This window comes from Amblyomma maculatum, chromosome 9 (genome assembly GCF_055883805.1).
Source record: "Amblyomma maculatum isolate TAMU_Amacu chromosome 9, ASM5588380v1, whole genome shotgun sequence".
NCBI lineage: Eukaryota > Metazoa > Arthropoda > Arachnida > Ixodida > Ixodidae > Amblyomma > Amblyomma maculatum.
The window spans coordinates 18762692-18777250 of NC_139352.1; the positions used below are offsets into that span (position 1 = coordinate 18762692).

The following is a 14559-nucleotide window of genomic DNA, read 5'->3' on the forward strand; positions in this document are numbered from 1 at the left end:
CTCCTCTTCATTGTTTTTTATTTAACCACAAAATTAGTTACCTCTGATAATTTTGTTGCCGCATATGGGTTGTACTGGAAGGGAAGAGATGATGCTGTACTTATCTACTGTAAGGAAGGCGTTGAACACCACGAATGAGATGATAGCGCAAGCTAGGACTGAAAAGCATCATATTTAAGCGAAATTAAAGAGCAGAGTGCCGGGATAGTTAACTTCATTTTGAAATATAAATGTTCACTTCAATTGTTAATTTATTGCTATGTTAATTAACTTATTTTTGGAAAAAGAATAACGCCATGTTTTTACAGAGAAAAAATGCCACATTTATGAGTCTTTCTTTTCTTCGTGTGCTCTCGGGGGTTATTTAGAGACATTTTCTTTTTGATCCTCTTTCCATAATTCCAGGTTGACGTCTTGTACTTCTGAGCAGCTTACCAACTCATTTTCCCTGCAAATTGCCAAAAAATAGTCATGTGTTTACCACGAAAATGCAATACTAGGCAAGCAAAAAAATAAAAAAAGAAAGGCTTCCTGAACAATTAGCTCATTGTCACACACTGACCTGCCCGATATCTGCCGACTGCGTAGAGAACACTTACACGCAATGAAAATTGGTCTAAAATAAGCCTGTGGGGAGTGGCATTACTGGCAGTGTTGCTCCAATTGCACGTCTATATATCAGCAGATGCGCAGTCTCCAAGAAACCTTCGATTATAACTTGTAAAACAACTTTGACTTCAATGAGCATCATTTCCGGTTGTTTTCGGAGTTACGTGCGGGCACCGGAAAACGTTTCTGTAACAGGAAATTCCTGGGAAATCTTAATTTTGTGGCAGTCTATACCAGCCGCCCAGGCTTGAAGGATAGGATGTCCATCTCTTTATGTGACCCGTATGATGGGCTACCCGATATGATGCTGTGTCTGCAGGAAGCCAGGCAAGTTACAATTTTTGTCAGCAGCTTGAATTCTATAAGAATTAGTGTACAGCCGCCCACAGACTTAACACGAATGACGGAAAGCGTGGCTTGGACTGCCTTCAGGGTCCTTAACCGATAGGGATTGGGTGCGAGATACTGCTGTTGGAAAGGTTTACGGCTGCTGACGGTATATAGCTAGTGTGCAGGTCGCTCTTACCGTTTTTTTTTTCTACTATAGGGAACCTGCACTGCCAAGGCTGCATTTGTTCCGCAGCGCGCCTCAAAAATGCCGCTGTTAGCCGCTTGGTCCGCGATAAGCTACCGAGCACATTCAGCACCATTGTAGATAGGCGTGTGACAGATGACGTCCTTGCTGAGGTGCTCTCGATGTTTATCTGACACACGCCATGCAAAGCTTCGACACAACGTGCAACCTGATCCCTGCATTCTCATGCAGGGGGCGTGAAAGCGACTCAAAAGTATTTCCTCTTCTCGCTAAGATGTGTGTTACGGCGCGGCGGCAGACGCCACTGGGGTCCCGAACTAGGGACCTCCACCTAGTGTTTGTGAGGGTTGGCCCCCTCCATCAGCACATTCATTTTCTTGGAGCAGGGTGTGGCCTGGTTCCATATTAGCCAAATTATTCTGCAATCCTGATATGTTTACAGTATCCTTTTTGCCAGTGGAGGGAACATTCCTTTGAGAAAATTGTTCATTGCTGTTTTTGAATCACTTATGAGTGTAGTAGTAATGGTCTCACAACGTCAATGGCCACCTCTTTAGCCGTGTCAACTACGTTCGTCCTGACTAAACCAATTTTTCATAGACTTTGTTGATCATCTGTTACTACCGCAACAAAAACACGCCTTTCCTGTTATTCGGCAACGTCTACGTAGACCACTACCTATCTTCCTTTATATATCTTCTGCAGCGCTTCTGTTCGTTATCTCTTTCCTGGGGATGCTCTGGATGCATGTTCTGTGGCAGCTGGGGGAGGGGGGGGGGGAGGTGTTGGTTCCCATCGAGATAGCAGTCTTGTGGTACCCTTTACTTTCATATGAAACTTCTAGTCTCAGAAGTATGCTTCATCTCGTAAGGGAATCAAACAGCATTTCGTATTGGGAGATTTGGTTGTCCACTATCACCTCTGCCAGAGTATGTGCGCCCCTAGTTTCCTTACCAGGTCCGTAGATGCGCTGGTTGGGAGGCCAAGCGGTGCTTTTATGCTCTTCCTGATTATTCTTTGAATCTTAGCCCTCTCTCAGTTGTCTCGATGTAAATAAGGGACAGCGTAGGCGATCCTGCTGATAACAAAGGCTTGTACGAGTCTTAGGAAGTTGTCTTTCCTCATCCCTAACTTGCGGTTAGCAATGCGTAAAATTAGATGTATCTGTAGAAGAAGAAGGGCGGACACCAAGGCCGCCTCTGAATACGTTTAATACCCGACTGTTCCCTGGCTATTGGTATGCCAACATGGCGCGCCGTCTCTATCTAGCTCGCTAGTCCCAAACCTCATCTTCGTCCTCTTCGTTCTGTTTGCAGACTCCCTCCGAATCTGCAACAGTATCCTTTATTGAACGCAGCCTTTGATGTTACTTACTGCTGCTTTTTGACGACATTTTCCTGTAGTCACATAACTAGGATCCTAATCTTGTCTACTGGATACTCCGTCTGCCTCTACTTCGATTCTCGGTTGCTCTTTGTCCAGTCTGCTGCGCGGTGGCTGGTACACAAGCATTTTGGACTTCTTGTGATAGAATGTGAGGCCTCCAGGGGTTACGTATCATTCAACCGTTTCCAAGCTGTCTGAAGGGTGCCTTCAATTTGTTCACCCCTACCTCTCGTGGTCCAGAGTGTGGTGTTGTCTGCGTACAGGGTGGGGTTTAAGCCCCCAATTTCTTCTAGCTTTGATGGAAGCTTGATAAGTGCAGCGCTGAAAATCAGGGGTGAAAGGTCTGGGTGCTGGGGTGTTCCCCTGCTACACAGCGTAAATATGTCTGACCTGTGTTCTCCAATTTGGATCGTTGCTTCTCGCTTTGAGACAAAGTCCCTTATGCAGTTCTAAGTTCCTTCGCCTACTCAGTCATCTTGTAGGTTTTCTACTGTTGATTTGTGTTTGGCGTTATCGAAAGCCTTTGGTCAGTCTATACTCAGGATAACATGTGTGTCTTAAGTATGTGCTTCGAAGGTCTGGTGTTAAATTTGCAGTATAACTTTCTGCGTCGAGACTTGTCAGCGAATCCTAAACGTCAGGTAGATTCATTGCTTTTCAATAAAGAATTTTCTCCCTCTCTCTTGCGTCGAGATACCAGGTCTGAAGCCAGTCATGGAGCTGGGTTGGAGCCTGTTGTTTTCCATGTATCTGTGTAGTCTTGTTTTAATCACGTATTCTATTAGAATCCCCGCGCATGATGACAAACAAATTGTTGGGGCCTAATGTCCGAGAGCCACTTTGGCTTTTAGAGACGGCTAGGTCGGATACTGCGGATAACTTCGTCCACCTGGGCTCTCTCACCGCGCGCTATTGATGAAAAGTACACGGACGCCTTGCGGTTCACCTCCATCGAAAAGTGGTTGCCACAGACGGGATAGAACGCGGCTCTCCCGGCTCACTAGTCGAGCACCCAACGAGTGAGCTACCGCAGCGGAGCAGATTATATCACCCGCAGTCGAATGCGTGTTATATGCCGACATTAGGCATTTAGGCGCGATTTCGTGTTGACCCATAATGGTGATGGAGCGTTTTTTTTATGTTCCATGAATAACGGCCGTGCTTCAAATCCCAGGTCCGAGACAACCATGAGTTGCAAATGAGTAATCTTTAAATGCATAAGCCTATTTTTTTTTTTATTTCAGCATCAACGCAACCTCCATATTGTAAAACGTCTTTTTCTGCTTTTTCACAAAGACGCCGCCTTCTTTCGTATGACGGCTGTCCCAAAAAACAACTGCGGTGAGAAAACATAGTTCATGTCCTTCTTGCGCGGTATTTCCAGACGAAGAACTTGAATTTCAAATTGCGGAGACCGTGTTTTGACCAAATGCAATACATTTGCTGTTACCTTTAGGTCATACTTTGCAATCTATTGCGCTTAAAAGAATAGCTCAAAATCAGCAGAAAATATTAGCTCAAAATATTTTATAAGCTTGAGAGTAGTTATCTTTGTAAAAACATTAGGCTTTGTATGAAAGTGGCAGTAGAATGGCTTATGATGCAATTGACGTTGTGCAAAAAGAAAGTCCATAGAATAGCAGACACGTACTAGCGCATACGAAGAAGGACGATAAAGATGTAAACAACACTAGCGCTCGTGTTGTCTACATCTTTCACGTCCTTCTTCGTATGCGCTAGTACGTGTCTGCAATTCATCAACTCGCTCAACAGTTTGCGCTCCATAGAATAGAACATGAGTACTTTTACTTACGCATAATCTTGCCGAAGGAAGACATTTTTCTGTATACAAGTCAACCCTTTGATATTTTTGCAGAAGATGGATGCCAGTGTGCTGTTTCGAAGTGATTGTAGCTGTTCTGTTGTTGGTAAATATGAGAAAAAAGCAAGTTTTAAGTTTTATTTTGCGCTGAGATTCTTGATGATGTAGACTTAATATTCGTATGGCTTAAATCCCTGTGCCTTAAAAAAATATTTGACATCCTACACTTTACCGTAAAAAGGACAGACAAAGCATTGAATGCATTCCAGAAAATGTATAGCGCATTCCAGCACGGCTCATAGGCAGTAGTAGCCGCATGAAGATTAGGACCGTCTGTTGTCAGGCATGTTTCTTCGAAGTGCTCGACAGCGAGCTCGGCTAACTTTGTTGCTTTTAGCATGCGGCTACCCTCCCGTGTGACCACTGCGTGCCTCCGAAGATGCGGTTGCGTCAGTGCGCGCTTGCCCTGATGGAACTGGGACAGGTAGGTCACCGCTGCTTGCGGTGGGGGCTAGCCTGCCACTGATATTTATCTGTTGTAGGCCGTGATTGCACCCACTACCGCTTTGGTGGTGGTAGACGACGGCTTTTGTTGCGGCGCGCGTCTTCCTCTCCCTCTTGTTTTTTTTTTCTTTTTTTTTTCTATTTTCTCTTCTGTCCGCATGAGGCAGCGGAGGTGGCTCAGCTACAGAGCCAGTAGCAGGCCCGTGCATTTTCGTTTCCTTCTTCCTACAGCCACAACAACAACAACAGTAACATAACACAGCTGTTGTCGACTCTAACTTCTTTCAAAAGCATTTTTTTTCCTTTGAGGTCTTCGTACACATTCGCGAAGCACTGACAAAGGACAACAAATTTTGACGGCGATATGGAAACCACGGCGCAAAACGCTACCTGATATGCACGCGGCGCAATAGACAGCGGTGATGGACTATCTATTGATCGAAGACAAGTGGAAGTGAAGCTGATATGTTTGTGTCATGGTGGATCAAGACATACTTGGACCTCAAGTGTACTAATTATACTTACAGCATTTCATCCATTCCTATAAATGTAACGTAGTAGTACAAATATGTTGTTGTACTTCTGACATCATCACTTTCATGGGTCACTCACATTCTAACTGTTTGCTGCAACGCCCCATGCTCACTTAGTTACCTGCATCGAAATCTTAAAATTAATCTCCTAACATTTAACAGCTAGCGTATAAAACAATTGTTCGTCCAAAATTAGAATACGCATCTTCTGCCTGGCACCCAAGGTAATCATACCTATCCTTAGAATTGGAATCACTCAAAAATCGGGCAGCCCGATTTATCACCTTTTCTTATTCTAGAGACACCAGTGTCACCGCCGTAAAACAGTCCCTCTTTCTACCAACTCTGGAATCACTCCGTGTCATTTCGCGCCTTCACCTATTTCATATATCCTATCGCAAAGCCAAACTCCGTCGCCTTTTGCTATCTGCCCCGGAAATGTCATCCTCCCGCCTCAACCACGACTATCTGATAGCCCGCATAAGTGGTTGGACGTCTGCTTACAACCACTCATTCTTCCCAACGCAATATCACTTGCAAATTTTTTGCCTAATGACATCGCTTCATGCACTGACCACAAACAATTCCGCGAGAAAATAAAAATTAATTAATCTTTTGTAGCTTTAACTACTTCCGTGTATACACATTGCCAACTTAACTTGTTGTGACATATATATTGTTTTCTGTAGTTTTGCTTTTTGTGTTGTTTTGTTAGCAACGAAGTTCGTCGAATGGAGAACAATACACCCCTTCCTCATGTAATGTCTTCTGGCCCTTAAGGAAACAATAAATGAAATGAAATGAAATTTGTCGGATACTTTTCTAAAGGAAAGCCTTCTTGCTCAACGCCACTTTCTCCCTCATGTGCACCTTCATTCGCTGCAAAGAGAAAACTACGGATGAATCAAATTTACCTGGTGTGAAGGAGCCAGTTTGATTTTGATGCTCGTAGTAAAACCTGTCTCCAAACTTGAGTCTATTGAACACTTCAGCGATGAGGCAAGCAAAAGTTCTTCCAACCTCACCTCCTTCTACGTGTTTTTCAGACAGACCGCCCGAGAACAAGTCGATGTCTCTGACGTTCCTGTGCAGAACCAAAGTTCATTCAATGAGAGCAAACCAAAGTTATTGCAAGCCATCTGTTTTCTTAATACAATTCTGTCACATTGAACTTCAGGGTCATACTTGGCAACTCGGGCAGGATCTCTAAAGTAACTCAGCTCATTAAGGGTAGAACAAGGCCTTGCTCATAGCATGAGGCACAGAAACTCTGCCTTGTCCTCCATGCAGGTTGTGCAGTATCTGCTGCTATATCATTTTTTTTTTTCTGCTTTTATGCTCTGGACATCGCAATCAGAAAATAATAGAGTTTCGACCTTGCAAACCTAGACCGAATACGGATACGCTAGAGTTCATACCGTGTGAGCCGCGTGAACCACGTTTTTTCTGCACTCTTTAAAGGTAAGGATAACCCGCAGAGCGAAGGTATGGAAATAAAGACATTATTTGCGAGTAAAGCGAATCACAACACTGCCGCATAACACTGGCACAGTCTGTGGTGGTAAGGCGAAACATTTAGTCCTCTTGGGGAAAAACGTCGTCAGCCTCTCGCGTTCCTTTATTGGGAGCGACAAATCATAAGAACCTTGAAATAATAATAATAATAAAAAAAATAGGGAGTCGTTCAGATAGCGCCAAAAATTGATGGAAAAGCTCTTGTATTATAGAAAAAAAAACATCTATATCGAAAAGTAAGTTGGTCTTAATTAAGGCTGGTATTAGGGTTTAACGCAGATCATTCTTTTGCGAAGCGATCACGCTGCACGTAGGCGACGAAGGCATGTCGGCTTATTTAAACGCGTTAAAAAACTGATTTCCTTTGAATGGCTGAAGTGTCATGGAGACGTATTTAGCTATGATAAATCTAATTACTACTCTGCTAATTGGAAGTTCGATAATCACAGGAAAAGTGGCAATGGTGTCCATTAACACTATCGTGCTTCACTATTAAAGAGAAGCTTAAGCGTCTCCCCATTTTCTTCCAGTACGGCTCATTTCATCAGTGGCTCTGTGCTCCTAAACGTATTTTTCTTAATCAGTACTGCTAGAAACAACCGCAACTGCTGGCGAATTGTACACTCTGTACTTGTTTCTTACAGTCCCACACAAACCGAAACAAAGATCAGGATCTGATGCGTAGAAACACATGTGCAATATCCCTCGTCAGCGCAGTTCTCACTTGAGATATACGCATTAAACTAGTCTGTAATTTTCCTGTTTTGCTATCTTAATACATTATTCTATATCCTGTAGCCTATACTGAGCATAACGACAACAATGGTTTCGTCGGCACAGCTGAAATGACACAATCAAAACGGGGGATAGGGCAGTTTTCGTGCATACCGTGCATACCGGTATGCCGTGCGCTCTATTAGTTTCCAGAGCATAAAAATGAATGATGTTGGTAAAATGGTAATAACACGTTAATTGGTTGCGATGCAGGAAAAAAAAAACGCAGCTTAGGATAAAATTAAGAGCTTGTGAGTGCGAGCGCAGTAATCGGAGGTTTGGAGCCTTGAAAATCGTCTAAATTTTGTACGCCCGCTTGTAGGTCTCTGACATTAAACAGCAACAACAGTAACAACAAAAACGGTTGGAGGGGAGCGGTTTCGAATAGAGGAATTTCTCGCGAGCAAAGACAGCGAAACTTCGTAGCATCGCCGCATCCAACCGCCTCGCTTACAGACTGCAACACCATCTTGCGCAGTGCATTTCACGCAGTCGTTCCCAACTTCCATCCCTACACATAAAGTTTAAATACGCCAAAACCCTACACTTTTTTACGAGTTGATGCGATGTTTCACTGTAAAGAACCTTGCACATTGTCTTCAGGGTACGTTCTTTGGCGTTTGCCCAAAATGCGATTAGAGCTGGATTAAAAGGTTATACTTTACATAAAAAATTACGGGGAATTTGGAATAAGCCCTTCTACTGGCAGAAAACAGCGGCATGCAAGGGACTAGTGATTTAAGGGTTCATCTGCACTACCTGCCACACTTAGAAGATGAAAGCAAGCATTCTCCCCCACTCATTTTCTTCTCCAAAACACAGACGAATTGCGATATTGAGCTAGTTGCGCGGAAGGTTTATTATAGGGCAACGCCATACTGTGAAGATCCCCTGAATAAAGAAGTAGACAATTGAATAAACCACAAATACAAAAACTTTACTTTGAAATATGAGCACACAGAACCATCGCAATGAAAGCGCTGTAATACATACAAGAAAGAATTTGGGATCACTCAGCATGGTAGTTTTCATAAATTATGATAATGGCACAATTATAAGTGGGCATGGTCGTGATCACAGAGAGACAAAACTGACTGCCCAAACATAAACGCAGCATTAGTCATAAGAATGTAGCTTTGAAGAGAACGGTGCAGTTGCAGTCCTAGCACAATCACCTGCGCTCTATTTCATCATTTCAAAGCCAAAATATATGTGCCTGTACGCATGTAACACCCAAAATAACCCCCGTTAGGCTTTTGCTCGAGCGAAGACGAGAGCACAGGCAGCTCTAAAAAATAAAGTCACAAGGTTTTACAATGAAAGCCGCAATGCGTTTAAGCGAACGTAGGTTAATTATAAGGATATATGGTTCCATGAAGTCAAATATCAAAGATTTGATAGGGGACATCCCTGAAGTTAGTGTTTTGCCTTAGCCTGAGCCGAGTTAACCAGAATACAGTGAAACTTCACTTGAACAAACTTTAATGAACTCCAGGGAAAAGTTTATTTTTTTCAAATGAAAGTTCACTGAACTGAAATAAGCGTCATTAACCTTTATGAAATACCCAGTGCACATTATTTCAAGGCGCCCGTGTGCTGTGCGTTGTCAGTGCACGTTAAAGAACCCCAGGTGGTCGAAATTTCCGGAGTCCTCCACTACGGCGTCTCTCAGAGCCTGAGTCGCTTTGGGACGTTCAACCCCACAAAAACAAAAACAAAAACATTCTTTCAGGGCGGGGCCAAGCTGCTTCTATTCTGACGTGGCTGTGATTGCTTGGCGCTGGCTCTTAGCGCAGACAATGATGACGCTGGGATACCATATACTTTAGCAATGTCGCCTTGGCGCTACCCCAAGTCCAACCTGCGTAAAATATTGTTACGGACGAAGGAGGAAGAAGAGGTCAGTGGCGTGGGCAGGAGCGCGCGCGCTAGGCCCGCACTCAGATTCATTTTTTTTTTTTTCGAAGAGTTTGCCACAAGGCATAAGTTGAGAAAGGGGGAATGGGATGCAGGAGATAGAAAGTTAAAAGAAGGAGTGAAGTCCAGTTGCGCTTATGTATTCGAGAAGGTTGGCAGTATAGCGATTGTCCATTGTCCATATCTCATAATCACTATCGCGATTCCACCGCAGGCCCACCTTCATGATTATCCGTTGCCTAATGTGAGTCGTTGATGGACACGTCCACAACAAGTGACGCACATCGCAGACGTCAGGTGGAGTGTCACAGTGAGGGCACCTGTCAGTCACTGGTATATCTTTTTCCCACCATCGATGTCGAACAGATGGGGTCAGAGCCGCCCCTGCCCGGATCCGGCGCACTGTCACCCACACAGATTCATAAAACGTCATCTCACGACCATCGAGAATCTTCTCTCTGTCCTCTGTTCTCCTGTTGTCATCGCTTGCCGCCACGTAATAATATCACATTTTCAGTCTAGATAAGGCGCTCTGGTTCCACGAAAGCGCCAAGCTAAAAAAAAAAAAATGCCCACGATTATGTTACTTTTTTTTTTTAATTGGTTCACAGGAAGGGAAAGGCGCAGTAACTGTCACACTTGCTCTGTGGACACCCGAACCGCGCCGTAAGGGAAGGGAGGAAGGTGGGAATGAAAGTGGAAAGAGAGAAAGAGGAGCCGTAGTGAAGGGCTACGGAGTAATTTCGACCACCTGGGGATCTTTAACGTGCGCTGACATCGCACAGCACACGGACGCCTCTTCGTTTCGCCTCCATCGAAACGCAGCCGCCGCGGTCGGGTTCGAACCCGGGAACTCCGGCACAGTAGTCGGGCGTCTTACCACTGCACCACCCCGGCGGGGCATTTTTATGTTACTTCCTAATGCGAAATTTGAGCGCAGCTCATCAGCTGTTTCATCTTTTCGATAAATTGAGGCAAAACGAAGAGGCGTCCGTGTGCTGTGCGATGCCAGGGCACGTTAAAGATCCCCAGGGGGTCGAAATTACTCCGTAGCCCTCCACTACGGCTCCCCTTTCTGTCTTTCCACTTTCACTCCCACCTTCCTCCCTTCCCTTACGGCGCGGTTCAGGTGTCCACAGAGCAAATGCGACAAATACAGCGCCTTTCCTTTCCCGTGAACCAATAGAGAAAAAAAAAGAGGCAAGGATTTCGAGCAAGGCACATAAGCACAATTACATACTTCTTTTTTTTTTTTTATTTTTCACACGTATTCCTTCAAGAAACACTCCACTAACAGTTCTTGGCTGTCATGAAAGAAGCTTTGTGGTCCGAGAAATGAAGAGAGCAATTGAGTTATCGGGAGGTTGCGAGAGGCAGCGCGTGGGTCCATAGGAATGTTGCGCAACGAACAGATAGCAGCGACTCGCTGACGCCGCTAGCGAGTGAAGCGAGCCTGGAAGCGAGTGAGAACGGGATGCACGCACCGTGATCCGCCGCTGTACGGTTGCTTTCTGCGGATGAAGGATGCGAGCGCTATTGTATCCCCCTCCGGACCGGTCGTCTCGGTGCGCCCGCATACTTGCGGAGCGGGTCGGCGTTTCCGCAACCGGAGAGCACCCTCGCCTCCACTCAGGAAGAGGGGGGGTCTCCTCTTTCTGCATGGCGGCGACGGTGTTCTACGCAGCACGTTGTGTTGACTAGCTAGCGACGTCAGTCAGTCGCTGCTAGCGCTGCCTTCGGCGACCCCCCTTTTATTTTCCTCGTGTGCTTCGGTAGCTGCGCGCGCTCCTGCCCCCATCATTGGCCGCTGAGTGTACCCCCCCCCCCCCCTCTTCCTGCGAGGCTCCGGTGGCCATAGCGCCGGCTCGAACGTGGGGGCTGAAAGGGGGGCGGAACTGGTTACGAGGCCGACGCCGACGCCGCCGCGAAACCCAGGAACGGCCGCGAAAGAGCTGCGCTCTAAAAAAAAAGAAAAGGCGCACTTACGAGTGCGCCTTTCTTGGAGCTAGAACGAACGGCTAGTACGGCTGAAGCTTCGGCCATGGCTGGCTATGACCGCGGGGCCGATTAAACGTGCAAAGCCAACTATGTGCTTCGAATGGCTGAGTGCTCATTAAGTAACCAATAAAGTTTAAAGATAAGCGCAAGCAACGTTTCTTCACGCGGTAATGGAGCGCGGTTTTCAACATAAAAATGTGCAACAAAAAGTGCGAGTTACACTTGAAGAGCTCAATGTAACGTGGAACAAACAGGGTGGTGTTGTGGAAAATAACTGTATGAGTGAAATGTGTACTGCATGAATTTTGTTAAACTGAACGGTGTTTCCATTGCGTCCAACGGCGCTTCGATGGAGATTTAAAAAAAGTTCGTACATATTATTAGTTCGTTTAACTGAAATTTGTTCAAGTGGTATTCTACTGTAGTCCTTTAATCAGCTATGTTTAACTCGATTCGTTGAAATATATACATCTTACATTATGACAATGTTGCAATGCTGTTTTGGTAAGCTTGAGTTCCTTTCAGCGGCCCTAAAACACCATTTAATTATGATTCATTCCGTAGTCCTATCCTTTATTTCTTTTAAAGCTGTAGTGTGCTAGCTGTTACAGAATCTCTTGTGAGGCCCTGCTTTTAATTTTACGTTTGTGAGACATAAGAAAGGATCACAAACGCAGAAACACATACGTTTTAAAAGACAAAAAAAAAAAATCCTACCCGCCTATTTAGCGATAAATTGTGTGATAGTGCTCTACTTTGCCTGTACAGGTGAACAATGTTGGAATTAGATGAACATTTCCAGACATAGACTGCGCTGCCTCCAAAAAAGGTCCGCATTTGAGAGCGCTTTACGAAGCATTAGTTTTTGATGTTCAAACCAAGAAGAAAATTCATGAAAAGCACACACACACAAAAAAGGAAGTTGGTCACGTACGTGTACACAGACTGAAAGAGACCAATTGCATCCCCTTCTTCCATTAGTGAATTCAGGTCGTTGAAATTTTCAATCGTGATGTTCTGGCAGTACTGCACGTAATCGACATAAGGTCGAAGTCCGTGCTCTCGTCCTCTCTGTATATCCGTGGCAAAGAGGTCGCTGCCATAGTCGAGGTACGACTGACGGAACAAATTGTTTCTCACAGCTTCATCACCATGCCTGGAATAAAAAAACAAAAGTGAAAAGTGATTTATTTTTGGTACACCTTATAGGGGGTATTCACTGGCGCGCTGTGCGTGGTGCATTGTGGGTAACTGAGGCGCAGTCAGCCATTTTTGTGTCCACCGAACGAACAGGGCAAACGTACGCATAAATTACCGCCATGCGGTTCCACGAGTGGTGGCACCCGCAGCTATGGTTTATTAAGCTATCGTAAACAGTAGTAGCCGTGCACAGTGCAAGCAACGGAAGCTGAAGAGCTGCGCGAACGACCTCGGCATTTTAAGGTTCCGAAAGTACAGATGAACGACTCCGCCCGAACGAGTGAACTCGCCGAGATGAGACATGACGTATGGCTGGCACGGCTCAACCGCGCAAATAGTATCACGAAAAATGCGAAATATATGTCGAAAATCGGCTGGGCTGGAACCTTTCGCATGTTCCCTGGCAGCGAGCTGTTGCAACCAACATTACTAGAACAAACTCTTTGGTTGCAACGATCCGGGGATGGCTGCTCTTCCCGCACTCGCAAGCCATATTCCAGGTAAAAGAGCAGCACACCAACATGACAACATACATCCCCGTGTCCAGCCAGGCGCATGCAGTGCGCCGCCAACACCTCCTTGTCGTGTTTTGCGACAATCCAAGCCTTCGGAGGACTCGACCAACACTGTGTTTGGCGTACCCGACTCATTTGACCAGAAGTCGGACGGTCGCATCGTCTGTGTCGTCTGCGAAGCAATTTTCGCTGAAGGAACGTAGGCGGGCAGAGTTGTTTTGCGGAAGGTTTAAAGAACTTTATAAAATTATTTAAGAATAATAACAAGCGAAACTTAGTTTGGCAATACATAGCACGGTATTTGAAGAGTTTTGCTGCAAAAACATTATTTTGAGTCTGCAACGAACCGAGGTGGCACCACATCACTGTGGCAGCGGTTTCGTTTGCTTCGTTACCGCCACAGACGATGCAAACATCCGACTTCTGATCGAATGAGGCAAGTACACCAAACAAGTTCCGTATAAAAATACTGACTACAAAATGCTATTTCTGTGCTAAATTTGAACTAGAAGGAGTCGGCGGTTTAGCTGGGATATAAACATTGTACGGTACGCATGCAATTGCGCAAAGCGCGAGTTCGTCTGCTTAAACCGCGGCTCTTTAACCAGCCGCTTGTAACGTAGTTTTGTTCTTCGAGTGGTGTGTAGCCTTTCAGTTGGTTTCTTGCGACGAATCTCATCCGTATAGCTCAAGGAACTCATGAATGTCTACATATTTATGTGCGGCCGTCGGTCGACGCCTACCGTGCAGTTGCGCACATCGACTGCAAACGGGCTGGTGCCGAAGTTTTTTTTTTTTTTTTTTTTTTTTTTTTGTACACGTCGCTGTCCGCATCGCGCAGACTACAGATAATTTGAACTGTCACTCATGATGCCGAGTGAGTTTTGATCACAGTGGTGCTGGCATAAGGTAGAGTGGCACAGCAAACGGATGCACACCAGCTAACTTAAGCCGCCGACTATAGTCAGAACAGGACGCAAAGATGGCGTCTGCTGCATACTGACGACAGCTGTGACGTCACGTGAATACCCCCTATACGCTGAGCGTAGTGCCGCACGGCAATAATTTGCTCGCTTTATATATATATATATATATATATATATATATATATATATATATATATATATATATATATATAATACAGTGGTACAGTAGTAACCGTTGTTTAATGCGTCTTTCAAATAAAATTTCCAGTTATTAATGCTAAATCGGCATGATTTTCGAAACACATCCAATTACGCATGTTCGAAA

At 45.0% G+C, this 14559-nt stretch overlaps 1 protein-coding gene across 1 annotated transcript in view; it reads right to left on the reverse strand.

Annotated features, from left to right (window-relative positions):
- Positions 1 to 318: 318 nt before the first annotated feature.
- The window catches only part of LOC146178497 (salivary peroxidase/catechol oxidase-like), a 60006-nt gene continuing 45765 nt past the window's right edge, over positions 319 to 14559 (reverse strand). Inside the window, exons 12-15 of the mRNA XM_084579770.1 lie at positions 12528 to 12749; positions 6304 to 6473; positions 4344 to 4449; positions 319 to 448 (exon numbers count right to left, since the gene is read on the reverse strand). Coding sequence (XP_084435896.1) covers positions 361 to 448; positions 4344 to 4449; positions 6304 to 6473; positions 12528 to 12749 — 586 coding nt within the window. The 3' untranslated portion in view covers positions 319 to 360. The remainder of the gene's footprint in view (positions 449 to 4343; positions 4450 to 6303; positions 6474 to 12527; positions 12750 to 14559) is intronic.